This window comes from Ambystoma mexicanum, chromosome 2q (assembly GCF_040938575.1).
Source record: "Ambystoma mexicanum isolate Mex_15411 chromosome 2q, UKY_AmexF1_1, whole genome shotgun sequence".
In the NCBI taxonomy this organism is placed as follows: Eukaryota; Metazoa; Chordata; class Amphibia; order Caudata; family Ambystomatidae; genus Ambystoma; species Ambystoma mexicanum.
In genome coordinates, this window is record NC_090924.1 from 1,144,808,472 (window position 1) to 1,144,822,873 (window position 14,402).

The window sequence follows — 14,402 nt, forward strand, 5'->3', positions numbered from 1 at the left end:
ACGCGGAGAGCTTGAGGATGTTCTAGCTCAGATAGTAAACCCACCCCAGGTCTGCGCAGACTACATTGACTTGGTGGTTCAACTTGATCACAGACTTCAAAATAGAAAAGCGGATCGGTTCAAGTATGAAAACCGAGCACCGATCAAAACCCACACTAACTCCAAGAGTACTGACGTATCTGAACCTATGCAAATCGGTGGTGTTAAAGGACCATTAACGTAGAAAGAACGAGAGAGAAGGCGGCAAATGCAACTTTGTCTGTATTGCGGGACTTCCGGTCACTTTCTTCGAAATTGTCCAGTTAAACCACTTAAGAAGGTGGTTGGAGCTACTGATAACGAATTAGTGACACCTGATTCGGGAGTGGGGTCCGCTTGCCGAGCTTGAAAACTAACTCTTTGACCTCGCATTTTGTCATGCCAATGGTGCTCGTGGACCCAAAACAGTCTCAGCAGTTGCATGCTATAAAAGCATACATCGACAGTAGAGCTATTGGAAATTACATAGACCGTGAATTGGCTTCCAGGATTAAGCTTCCTCTCCGCCCGAAAGTAACTCAAGATGTCATTACTACAGTAGATGGAACCGAAATAGCGTCAGGGCCTGTAACGCATTCCACTGTTGAAGTGACACTGGTGGGTCAGGATGGACATCGGGAAGCAATCGTGTTTGATGTGATCAAGGCCCCACAATTTCAAGTAATTCTTGGAATTCCTTGGTTAGAAACACATAATCCCAGAATTGACTGGCGAGCAAAGAAGATAAGTTTTCCTGATTGTGAACCAACTTGTTATCCAAGAAATCCAGCTATCGGTCTAGCCTCAGCAACTTCCACCCCTGTACAGCTACCGTCAGAATACCAAGAATTCCAAGACATTTTTCAGAAAGAACAAGCTAACACGTTACCTCCCCATCGGTCTTATGATTGCCAAATCGATCTGGTACTCAATGCTCAACTACCTTGTAGTAGGATTTATGCTCTTATGGAACCTGAGAACCTGCATTTGTGTCAGTATTTAGATCAGTACCTAGCCAATGGTTTTATTCGCCCATCCAAGTCTCCTGTCTCTTCAGCTCTGTTCTTCGTGCCGAAAAAAGAAGGCGACCTTAGAACGTGTATAGACTATCGCGCCCTAAATCAAATAACGATTAAAAATCGTTATCCTCTGCCCTTGATCCCTGAGCTTATCGACCAGGTGAAAGACGCTTGTGTGTACACCAAGTTAGATCTCCGAGGAGCTTATCACCTGGTGCGCATAAAAGAAGGCGACAAATTGAAGACTGCATTCCGCACAAAATTTGGGCTCTTCGAATATCAGGTGATGCCCTTCGGTTTATGCAATGCACCTGCCGCCTTTCAGTACTTTATGAATGATGTTCTTCGGGAACTTATCGATGTCTGTGTCATTGTTTACATTGACGACATCCTGGTGTACTCTTCTTCAGAATCTGATCACAGAAAACATGTTAGGGCAGTTCTTGAGAAACTGCGCCAGCACAGACTATTTGCAAAACTCGAAAAATGCGTTTTTCATACCGCAGAAGTTGAGTTTCTCGGATTCATCCTGACACCTCAAGGAGTCAGAATGGACTCGCGAAAGGTGGACGCCATCCTCAAATGGCCATCTCCAAGCTCGGTGAAGGGAGTTCAGAGCATGCTCGGCTTTGCCAATTTCTATCGAAGATTCATCCCGGAATTTTCCCGAACAGTCCAACCCATCACCGCTCTCCTAAAGAAAAACAAACGCTTCGAATGGACTTGAGGCCGAACAAGCCTTCCAGGACCTGAAAACCAAATTCACCTCTGCACCTGTTTTGAAGCACCCGCACCCAGATCTCCCGTACATAGTGGAAACCGATGCATCCAGTTCGGCCATGGGAGCTGTCCTGTCGCAAAGAGAGCCAAAAACTAACCAACTACACCCAGTGGCCTTTTGGTCCAGAAAATGTTCTCCTCCTGAAATCAACTACGCAATTTCCGATAAAGAGTTACTGGCCATCAAATCTGCTTTCAAGGCTTGGCGTCACTACCTTCTCGGGGCAGGACACACCATCACCGTAATTACGGACCACAGAAACTTACAGTATTTAAAGACGGCCAAAGCTCAATCTTCACGACAACTCCGATGGGCTCTATTCTTTGCGGAATTTGATTTTGTAATTACCTATCGCCCTGGCTGCAAGAATGGAAAAGCGGACGCCTTATCCCGGATTGGCATGGTGTCTTGATATGGGCAAAATCTTCCTCGGGGCCAGCCCTTTGAGAGCAAAAATACCCAATTCAGCCCAAAATACAGGTTCTATTGTGCTGAGCAGTGATCTCATGCTAGTGACAAATGACACCCTCAAAGTTTTAGCATATTTATTCTAAGCAGTGAATTTCATATACATTTGGGATTCAAGTTAAAGAATATTACAAAGCATAAACTTAGAACAATGCAAAATATAGTGAAACATGGAACTTAGATAAACATAGAGAAACAGAGAAATATAGAGAAACATAGAGAAACACAGTCTTACGTCCCTTTAATCAGCACTGGGAGACCTTGGCTTTTCATAAGCTAGCTGTAAAAACAAGCCCCGCTCAGAAAAACAATGCTGGAGGACACCGTGAGAGCCAATTCCGGGCATTTGACCGTGCATGAATCAAGTCCACAGGACGATCTCCCCCCGAGTCATGTGTGCATGGATATTTTATAATCTCGTGATGTCAGTCACCATGACGCATAGTTCCAGAACTTTCCCTGTGCAAAAATATGGGCTGGTTCATGGAAAAAACCCAGCTCTCTCTGAGATGCTCCCTGCTCGCTCCTACCCCCTCCCTTGGAGCCCTCTCCGCGAACACTGGAATGTCCTTATCAGTGCCTTCCCAGAGAAAAGCAAGATTAGCTTGGAGCCAGGGCTACCGTTAGTGAGGCTGAATATTCTAAGGGAAGCAGGGATGTATTAACCCCATCTGCAAGCTCTAAAAGGCATGCACTCATAGCTTAGTGTTTATAGCGCTTAAGACTGGCTATCTAAGCGCTATATAGGTGCCATGATGTTCCAAACACTCCAAAAACCTATTAGCTACAGAGCTAGGGACCCTCTCCCTGCCGGTCTATCAACAATGCATAATGTGACCTATTTCATACTAGGCCTGCATATCCCTTGTAGCTCACTACTGCATAATGGAAGTGCTACAACAGACTACTGTCAGCATTTTTAGCATATACTTTGAATACACTATTGGCTTTCAGCGGCTAATGCTGTCATCTAAAGCCCTGATTGGCAAGGTTGCAATTTCGTGTATCACTACATTCCACCCCTATTCAACGTTTGTGCGACAAATGCTGACTAATACCTATCAATATAGTATTTAGTGCAGTGATAAAGACCTTGGGGCTTTGCAAGAGGTTTAAGCAAACTATCTTCTAGCGGTTAGTTAGCGTGGCATGCAAGGTAAAACACTACCTAAACAAAAATGTACACAAAGTGAACAGTGACATATACCCTTGCCAAAACCTGGCCTACACAAAGTGAACATGGACATTTACTCTAGCCAAAACCTGGCCTACACAAAAATACCTACACCAAGTGAACATGGACATTTACTCTAGCCAAAACATGGCCTACACAAAAATACCTAAATCAATTTTGTATAACTGATTGTCAGTTAAAAAGCAGCATGCAGTTAAAATGTCAAGGCAATCCAGTGTAGTCTAATCTACAATGCACTATTGCATTTATGTATGGTTACCAATTCTAAAACCTGGCAGCCTTTCACTCTAAGGGCCTACCTCCCCCTGATCCCAGGGCATTCAAGCGTGACTATGGGCTGTGTGACTAGACACTTCCCCCAGGTAGGTGGAACCCAACCAGAAACCATCTAATTTCGTGAACAAGGTGAACCCATGGGCACCAGGTTGTCTAAATAAAAACAATTCTACTAATTTACATCAAAGCATGGCATGTGTTATTCATGCAATCAAAAAGCAAGCAATTCAATCCATATGTATGCTGGTAACTGTAGCTCTGCGTGCCAGTGTGTGGAGGATGGTCGCCCCCACCCAGTAAAAAGCCAACACCTGCTGATTTAACAATGTTTGCCATACAATGCATTGTGTGTATTTAGCAGTCTTGTTGACCTGCCCTATTGCAGAAAAAATGTCTTCATACCTAAAATTCTGCCATCTTCAGTTGGCTGTCAATACTTGTAGCAGTGTTGGGCATATCAATGGGCCCCACTAGGCCAGAAGTTCTATAGCAGAGCTGGCATCAGAACCCATAGTGGCTAGCTTATAGTGCACAGTTTCTATGTCACAAGCATATAAAGCTCCTGCAATTAATGAATCTAGCTCCCTAGCTACGCGCACTCTAGTGATGGGCCATAGAAATGGACTCCATTTGTAGCAGCTTGGTAGTACTAAGGAAACATTGCCTCATGATAAATCTATGTCTAAGTGTATCACTGTAATTATGAAGGTGTGCATTACCAGCCTACAATTTACATGTTGCCTTACTACTGGAAAATCTAACATGCAGTGTCTACCTATGGTGACTTGGAGAATACTCTTCTTCAAGTGGGATATCTACCATATACAATATTAACTTTAGCCACAAACACCATACTACTATCCGGCAGTGGCTGTTTCATCACACCATGGTATAAAAATGCATTAGTCAAGTTATAGTCCATAAAATCTTGGCGAGAAACTCGCTGCAGTTCTTGATCAGAAAAACATCACATTAGACAAATTAAACAAATGGTATCCATTCAGTGACAAAAGATGCCTGACAATGTGCCAGGCCAGTACGCTAGCAATTCCATGTGGATACTCATTTGTAGCGCTTTTCCAAAGAATTATTCCAAATGTCTACTATCAAAAGGTGACTCTTTGCATTAGTGTGCTGGAGACAGCTGTCCCCACAAAAACATGAAACTGGTTGGTTTAACAAAAACCGTGTCACACTCTGTGTCATAAAATCAAACATCAAGTCAGTCATGGTTTCATTTACCTGCCTTAAGCTGGCTGTAAAAGTATCCAGTGTTTCAAAGATTACCATTTCAAATTATAGCTCACACACTTGGCAGCATTACTTCAATTAAGAATCTTAACCTACGCACAGGTGACTTTGATGTGCGCACTCATCTTATCTCAAAATAAATTACACTCCTGCTTGCATAATCCTGCTGCCCCAACAATTCATAAATCATTTTCCTGCCTACGTGCAATGTAGAGTATATATTTTTTTTTCAAAAACAAAACATCTCTGGTTAAAGCAATTCAGTTGGAAGAGTAAAACCATTTCGTTTTTTCAGATTCATCTCAACAGTGCATTTAAAAACCATTTTTCAATGTGTTAGCATTCAATTGCTGTGTCACACAGCTGTTTGTGGTGCCTGATGTTACAGTCCACAATTCATTGTCCATAGTCCTTTAAACAAGAAAGGGCAAGTCATGTCAATTAAGTTATTTCCAGCAACTGAATCATTTGAATGTGTAGCATCAAATATTTGATAATTAGCCAAGTCTGCACCGTGCCAGTTCAGCAGAAGTTATTACTCTGTTGGACACCTTTCGCAGGTTGCAGCATTGAGTGCGGTGCAGGGCACGTTTAAAGTTGAAATAGCATGTCGCAGTGGCTCGCTTTCTCTGAGAATGCGTCTGTTTCCTTGATCAGTGTCACCCGGCATTTGCACACGTCTACCCCCCAATCTATTTCTTGGTTATTTGCCTAGGCAAAATACAAACAGAAATGTTAGGATTTCATCAAAAGTTCAATATCATTATTCTTCATGTTAGGATGTCATCAAAACTTCAATATCAGCGTTATCCACCCCTTCCCATAATACCACCCCCATCTTCAAAAAGTCTCATCAGGTAACTACACACTTTATCATTGCTACTGCAATTATTTATCACCTTTCTGCATGTTTCTGGGGGCTTATTTACACTCAACCATACGGGGTGTAACTGCCTAATCACAAACTCATTTGTGCAATGCAATCATAGTTGGTCAATGGTACCTCAAACTGATCTGTGCTTTTACAAAGCCATATAGTAAGTACCCAGGTCGCACAATGCTTTTCTTTTTCACCAAAGCGATCACAAATGCCAGGCGCCAACTTGCTTCCAGTGTCTCATGATCTTGATTTAGTTTGCCCTGCTGGCATCACTCCATTTTTCAAAGGTAAAGTCTTTCAGTCCAATACCGCTTACAGTTGCACAAGCAGCTGTTTATTTTTCTTTCCTTACAGGCAGTGTCTTTCAAGCCTCTGGTTTTTTCACTTGTCATTTTTTCAAAGGGTGTTTGCTGTTTCTTGAACCACCCCTTTGAGTGCGATAGTCTAAGTCAGTTTCTTTTGTTGCTTCAACAAATCATTCATTCTTGCACTAAGCCATGAGGCTTCTGGATCATGGCTAATGTGCAGTGTTCATGTTATACTTCAAAGCCCCGCTCTGCATGTTGTCTCTTGCAAAACGGCTAAGCACTTTTGTCAGTTTTGCTTCCATCTGGAATGCCATAATGTCTTTGTCAGTTACTCCAGCCCTGGCAATGTAGCTTGCAGTTTGCCAGATGTGTATTTTCTCTTCTCAAAGCGCCTAGAGGTTTCTTCTCCAGTGCACAGCGCTTTACTTCAGTTCACATCACATGGAGCACTGGAATGCAGCTTGCACAGCAATAGCGTTTCACTTCACTTCACATCACATCACATTGGAATGCGGTTTGAACAGTAATGTCTGTTGGAATGGGCAGCTGTCTTTTCTTGGCCCATTCACAGATGCATAGGTAAATGTTCAGATGTGATGTGCCCGTCTGCCATCCTGCATGAAGCCTTTGTTTTCCTACCACAGTTTACTGGGCAAATTCTTTACTTCTGAACAGCTCTCTGTCTTTGCTCCCCCTTCCTCAGGAATGCAGGCATTGTTTATCTTTCGTGTGCACCTGGGAGCGCCATGAGCACGCAGCAGGCTTATCTCTTTTGACTATAACTCTTACACTGTGGCGGCTTCAATGGGAAGCACTCGTTTCAGACAGTTCATCCAGATTAACTCTTTCTTGTACTGTTTCTGCTTTTGTTTGCCTTCCTTTCGCGCACCTCGCCCAAAACAGCTTCAAGGCACAAGCTCTGCACACACAGCAAGACTCTTATTTTCAAAAGAGGCACTTTCCTTGTCATCAGATTCTACTCCATGTAATTTTGCAAAATGTCAAAGCGTCTTTTTTTGCCTGTTTTAACCTGATTAATGTCCCATTTAAAAGCATACGTTTTCTTTTCTTGTAATGTGCGATCTTTCAAGAGAACTCACAACCCACTAAATCTTTGTGCTATCTTATCACACACAGATGTTTCATTCTGTTGTACCATTGCCAAACTATAACCACTCAGTTCAGTGCATTTAAAAAATAAAAATGCCAATGTTTAGTGCAGCTCCCTGCACGTTTTCCTGCAAGAACAACCCACACTCTATATATTGCTTGTGGGCTGTTTAATGTGTCAACAACATTTTTTCATCATGTATCACAGTCAACAGGACACTATTTCCAAATCATACATCACTTATAAGGCAACAGCACAAATCCATGGCATAGCATGGGATCAAAAATACTCCAGGGGCAATTTAGAAAAATATAAATTGTTTTTCCCCCCAAACCATTGCAAACTGATTCTGCAAATTCAAATCAATAAACAAAAATCGAAAATCCAAATAACATTCACTCACTTTCCTTTTAAGTGAGTCTCTCACCCATTAAAAGCATGGCACAGCTTAAAATGCAATATAATCATTTTAGTGTGTTTCCTTTAAAACAGAATTCGCCACCACCAGCACATGGAATTTTACAGTTGCCAAAAGAAAAACAAACCCTTTAGGCTCTCAGCACAGATGTTACTCATTCTCCTAAGCATGGCTCCTCATTATTCAGGAATGCCAACACTCAAAAGCATACATCAAAAAAGCGAACCTTCGCCTCCGAACATTACAGCCCCCACTCGCTAGCACACTGGGGCTGAGTCAATGGTTAAATCACTATTCACAATTTGCATGTCAAATTCTTGCAATTATTTTTTCCCTGCCCTCATGACAGAATAGAGATGAGAACTCCGTCTCACTATGCATTCCAAATTACAACTTTAAACTGGGGAAACCGCATGATAAAATTCTTTTCTAATTGAGCATACATCTTTCTTGACCATTCATCGGAGTGCTTTAAACAAAGCCATTTCCCGCTCGTTTATCGCCTTGTACTCCCTGGCACCAGTCCCATGCAATAAGTCAGTCACGACTGATTTACTGAAGGGAGTCTTAACCACACAAGCTATCGGCCACGGCAAGCCGACACAACATTGCTGCCTTTTGAAGTCTCAGAGCTGCAGTGAGACCACCAAGGAAATGCGACAGCCTGCTCCCCACTCTACACTGTGTTCTCTCACACAATTTGTAAACATAGCACGGCACTGCTCTTCACAAATCCCACAAAGCTGCCACCAAATGTCTTGATATGGGCAAAATCTTCCTCGGGGCCAGCCCTTTGAGAGCAAAAATACCCAATTCAGCCCAAAATACAGGTTCTATTGTGCTGAGCAGTGATCTCATGCTAGTGACAAATGACACCCTCAAAGTTTTAGCATATTTATTCTAAGCAGTGAATTTCATATACATTTGGGATTCAAGTTAAAGAATATTACAAAGCATAAACTTAGAACAATGCAAAATATAGTGAAACATGGAACTTAGATAAACATAGAGAAATATAGAGAAACACAGTCTTACGTCCCTTTAATCAGCACTGGGAGACCTTGGCTTTTCATAAGCTAGCTGTAAAAACAAGCCCCGCTCAGAAAAACAATGCTGGAGGACACCGTGAGAGCCAATTCCAGGCACTTGACCGTGCATGAATCAAGTCCACAGGACGATCTCCCCCCGAGTCATGTGTGCATGGATATTTTATAATCTCGTGATGTCAGTCACCATGACGCATAGTTCCAGAACTTTCCCTGTGCAAAAATATGGGCTGGTTCATGGAAAAAACCCAGCTCTCTCTGAGATGCTCCCTGCTCGCTCCTACCCCCTCCCTTGGAGCCCTCTCCGCGAACACTGGAATGTCCTTATCAGTGCCTTCCCAGAGAAAAGCAAGATTAGCTTGGAGCCAGGGCTACCGTTAGTGAGGCTGAATATTCTAAGGGAAGCAGGGATGTATTAACCCCATCTGCAAGCTCTAAAAGGCATGCACTCATAGCTTAGTGTTTATAGCGCTTAAGACTGGCTATCTAAGCGCTATATAGGTGCCATGATGTTCCAAACACTCCAAAAACCTATTAGCTACAGAGCTAGGGACCCTCTCCCTGCCGGTCTATCAACAATGCATAATGTGACCTATTTCATACTAGGCCTGCATATCCCTTGTAGCTCACTACTGCATAATGGAAGTGCTACAACAGACTACTGTCAGCATTTTTAGCACATACTTTGAATACACTATTGGCTTTCAGCGGCTAATGCTGTCATCTAAAGCCCTGATTGGCAAGGTTGCAATTTCGTGTATCACTACACATGGAAGAACATAATTCGAGCTTAGAACCTGTGCCCATCATACCTGAGCAAAGAATCTTAGGCTTAACTTCATTGCAAACTATTGAGGATATCCAAACGCAAGTAAAACAACTTCTAGACTCTTCAACCCTACTGGAATGGAGTCAAAAGGGTCCTCATTACACCGTTAAGGGTGACTTACCCTACTTCCAGGAGCGGTTGTTTCTGCCAAGTAAAGAATTGCAAGAACTTGTTATTGCCCATCATCATGAATCTTTAATGGAAGGACACTCTGGTATCACTAAAACGGAGGAAAAAAATCAAACGCCACTTCTGGTGGCCTTCTTGGAGAAAAGACAAGTCTTTTGTACTGTCTTGTGGAATTTGCGCCCAAAACAAGGCTCAAAAGAAAAGGCCAGCCGGCCTACTTCAACCCTTGGATATTCCACCGGCACCATGGCACACCCTGTCAATGGACTTTATAACAGATCTGCCTCCTTGTGCTGGTTACAACACAATCCTTGTAATTGTGGGCCTATTCTCCAAAATGGCCCACTTTATCCCTTTAAAGGGTTTGCCTTCAGCTTCCACCTTGGCCAAGGAATTCCTGGAGAATATAGTTCGCATACATGGTTTCCCTTCCATATTAGTCTTGGATGGTGGAAGTCAATTTATCTCACATTTTAGCACAAATAGATGTGCGGTTATCCACCAGCCACCACCCCCAGACCGACGGACAAACCGAGAGAACCAATCAGACTCTCGAGCAATATCTTCGGTGCATGTTACACCAATCCGAGTTAAATTGGAAAGCCATCCTTTGGATCGCAGAATATGCATACAACAATTCAGTGCATTCTGGAACCGGACAAACCCCCTTTTATACTTTGTATGGTCACCATCCTCGGACCTTTGACCTAGATCCACCTCTGACCCTGGAAATGCCCGCAGTAAATCATCTGCATTCCACAATAACCCGAGCCTTCAAAGAAGCTGCAACTCATTTACAGCAAGCCAAGAAAAAGTATAAAGAAAACGCTGATTTGCACCGAAGTAAAACTCCTCCTTACCAAGTAGGAGACCAGGTATGGCTAGCAACTAAACATTTACCCCTCAAGGGCCCGCGAACCTTCAATCCCAGATTCATAGGACCTTATCCCATCAAAGCTATAATCAACCCAGTGGCCTTTAAACTGGATCTACCGTCCAACATGCGTATTCATCCAGTTTTTCATGCATCACTTTTGAAGCCAGTACAACCAGGAACCCGATTGTCCAAGCCTCCAGATCCAGTTCAAATTGAAGGGGAATTAGAATTCTAAGTTAAAGACATTTTAGACTCCAAGGTGGTAAAGTCGAAACTCTTCTATCTTGTTGACTGGAAGGGATATGGACCTCAGGAGAGATCGTGGGAGCCTAGTAACCATGTCCACGCACCTCAATTAGTACAAAGGTTTCACCGGAGATTTCCGAACAAGCCCAAACCCCTGGAGGGAGGGGCCTTGAGGGGGGGTACTGTCATGATGCCTACCTCCAAGGAGCCTGGTCCGACCCAGCAACCCCAGAGGCAGGCATCATTTCCCCCAGGGGAGTGCCAGCGGGCCCAAGCTGGGGCCCTTTGGACGCAGTCCTGGCGCCAGGCTCATGTTGGACCTCTGTCCTGGCACCTTAAGCGCCAGGCTCATAAAGCTAGACATGTGTTCAAGTGTTTTAACGTGCACTTACCTGATGCAGACCATGCTGCCACATCCAGGCCCTCTTGAGGCCTGAATGGAACTACTTTACCTGTGGGATTACTTTCCACCCGGGTGTGGTCGGGGAAGGATACATACCTGATCGGAGGAAGGATACACACTTGGAACTTCTTCCAAAGCTATTTAAACCACACCCGATCAGCAACTCACGCTTCGCGTTGTTCTGCTCCTCGCAGCTGGACGCTCACCGTGACAGCTCCTGCATCTGGAATTCAGCCACGCCTGTCAGCATCCTGGGTCACCTGCAAAGGGAGACAAGAGACCTACCAGCTAAATCTGTACCACGGAGACATCACCGACGATCCTGAAAGGGAAGACATTTTTAAAAGCATTTTGTTACGATCGCTGCAGCGCTGCATTTCACTCACCTTTCCTGGGTTCCTCCATCTTCAGCAGCGATCATCCGGATACACAGCCACTTCCCGGAGCCTAGAGAAAAAGACAAGAATAAGAGGTGAGAGAAGGAAGGGAATAAGACTTACCTGTTGGGTCATTCCCATTTCATTTCGGGTCTTGCCGCTTCCAGGCATTTTCCGGACCCCGGACCCTATGGTGAAAAAAGACAAAGACATTGAATGAGCGTATGCAAAGACAGTTCCCGAGCGCTCATCCAGAACTAACCTGCCATTTACTCGAACTGGAACTGCACGTTTCACTTTGGGTCGGGCGCCATATCTCCGGCATTCCGAACCCCGGCCCCTAAGGGGAAAAAAGACATCAGCATTAGCGCTTGCTGCAAAAAGACAATGAACATTATTATTAAGCTTGGACTTTTGAACTTGCAACAGAACTTTTACAGAGCCTTACCTGAATAGTCAAGCTCACCTGAACTCCCAACAATCCTCAATCCAGTGAAGTAACTGGGTTTCAACTCGCTCCTGCATCAGAAGCAGGATGGAGAGCTCATCCTTCCTGACCCTAAGGTGAGACTTCACGGGGAGTCGTGGAAGGGTATCGTGGAGGGTTGGAAGAGAGTGGGAGGCTTGAGCATAACTCAGTCAGTAGGTAATACTCCCTTTTCACGCACAGGGGAATATTCCTGCGAGCCGGGGAAGCCAGAGTAGAGGGCCCTTCCTGTCCACCTTCAGAGTCCTGCGCTTCACCATTGAAGAAGCATCAGCACTCGAAGCCAGACCTGCGCCTCCGTGGGAATCAGGTGAGCGTTACACGTACTAAAAAATGTAATAATAGCCGTAGGAAAAAGTAATGCAATCACGGCATGTTGTCAATTTTAATGTTCGCTGCCACTACGCAGGTCCTTACAACAGTTACAAGTTCCCTGTGCAATGCACGGACTGAAATAGTGCCCTTATTGGAACCCTCATTTTCTGTGCGTACAAGGTGGCCATAGGAAATACATCATAAAGATTATAACTTATTGGGTGCATGGGCTTCGGCCATGCACCCAAGAGTGCAGGGTCTCTCCACAACCACCTCAGTGATGTGTGGTAGTGGGGTTTTTTCTATAGGTGTGGTATCCCTCAGTGCTTCTGGCCAGAGGCTTCACTCGTAGCTGTATGTCCATAGAGCTTACATGGGATGGGTGTGCAGTGGCTTCCACGTCTAGTACTTATAACTTTGGTCTTGGGTGCATGGCCTTTGGCTATGCACCCAAGACTGTACGCACTCCCTATAATTTGCCAATCGAAACGCAATACTACAAATGTATCCATGGGTGCGACATGCTGCAGTGGTTGTGGCCAGGGCCTACAGTCTTGGAAGGAAGGCCTCTGGCCTTCGGCCGACGGCCATTCATCCAAGACTCTAGGCCCTGGCCACAACCACTGTAGCATGTGACACCCATGGCGGCGTACTAATGAATATAATAATAGACATAGGAAAAAGTAATGCAATCACGGCATGTTGTCAATTTCAATGTTGGCTACCACTACGCGTGTGTTTTCAACAGTTACAAGTTTCCTGTCCACTGCATGGACTGAAGTGCTATCGTTATTACACCCCACATTTTCTGTGCGTACAAGGTGTCCATAGAAAGTACATCATCAAGGCCGACCCCCAGAACAAATGCATTGATCACCCATGTCTTACTGTCTGAACCTTTCCCAACGCTCTGTGACACAGCAAAAGAGTTTTATGAATAGAGCATGTGTACGCTGGTTGTTGCTCTGCTTTCGGCGGATCCAAGATGTCGAGAGCATCCAAACAATCTGACACAGAACACGTCTCGCAGCAGCCAATGGGCAGAGACGTTGCGTGTCCGCGGTCATGACGCCAGCCCCTTAGCCAATTGGTATCTTGTCCCTGGACCGAACAGGGAAGTGTGACCACGAAGCGGACATAGATATCACTCATTTTTTCAGACCTACTTTTTGATAATTTCCCTGCCGCACATTTGGTGAAAATCCATCCAGCGGTTTGAACTGTAGCCGTGCGCAAAGTTTTTCCCCCATTCAGTCTATGGGAAAAAAGACGTTTTGGGACCCCCCCTATAACTTTTGCCCCCCTTGACCAAACATCTCCAAACTTCGCAAAAAGATTCAGAGTGGCCCATATACTCTTTTTTGCAAAGTTTGGTGATGATTCGTCTAAGGGGGAGCAAAGTTATAAGCCGCCCAAAAAGTTCTCTTCCTATGGAAACAACAACTTAACCATAACTACACGGCCACTACTGTGGCCGTGTAATATATATAACTATGCCTGGTCTATGCTTCCGGACGGTCCCCAGTAATACTCGCACATCCCACTCAATCGAATCATTCCATCTTTTGGTGGCCTGCAATTGTGCTGATCTCAAGTACAACTCATAATCTGAAAGGGACAACCCCCCCATTCCGATATCAACATCACTAGGGACACCCTCCGTCTTCCAGTGCCCCATAGCACTCCCCCAAATTTGCCATCTAGCCTTTAAAAAAAGACTTTCTGGATTATATATAGGATATTGATGAAATACTGAAATATGCGGTGAAGAACCACTGTGCTGCCCAAGACTATCCTCCCCATTACAAGAAGACATTCCTTCACCAAGAAGAGATCCCTCATCCAAGCCTGCGTCTCTGTGGCATCCAACAACTCGGCCAAACTCTTTGAAATCTGCAAGGAGTTGGCCAATCCTGCTGCCGTCTCTACATCGCATGTCCCCTCCCAGGCCCTCTGCATGGCCCTGGC

At 44.5% G+C, this 14,402-nt stretch overlaps 1 protein-coding gene across 4 annotated transcripts in view; it reads right to left on the reverse strand.

Annotated features, from left to right (window-relative positions):
• UMAD1 (UBAP1-MVB12-associated (UMA) domain containing 1) overlaps positions 1-14,402 on the reverse strand; it is a 337,949-nt gene that overhangs the window by 175,088 nt on the left and 148,459 nt on the right. The window contains exon 2 of one of the 4 annotated variants that reach the window (XM_069648524.1): positions 5,560-5,719. The exons of the other annotated variants lie outside the window; for them this stretch is intronic. Coding sequence (XP_069504625.1) covers positions 5,560-5,578 — 19 coding nt within the window. The 5' untranslated portion in view covers positions 5,579-5,719. The remainder of the gene's footprint in view (positions 1-5,559; positions 5,720-14,402) is intronic. 4 annotated transcript variants of the gene reach the window in all.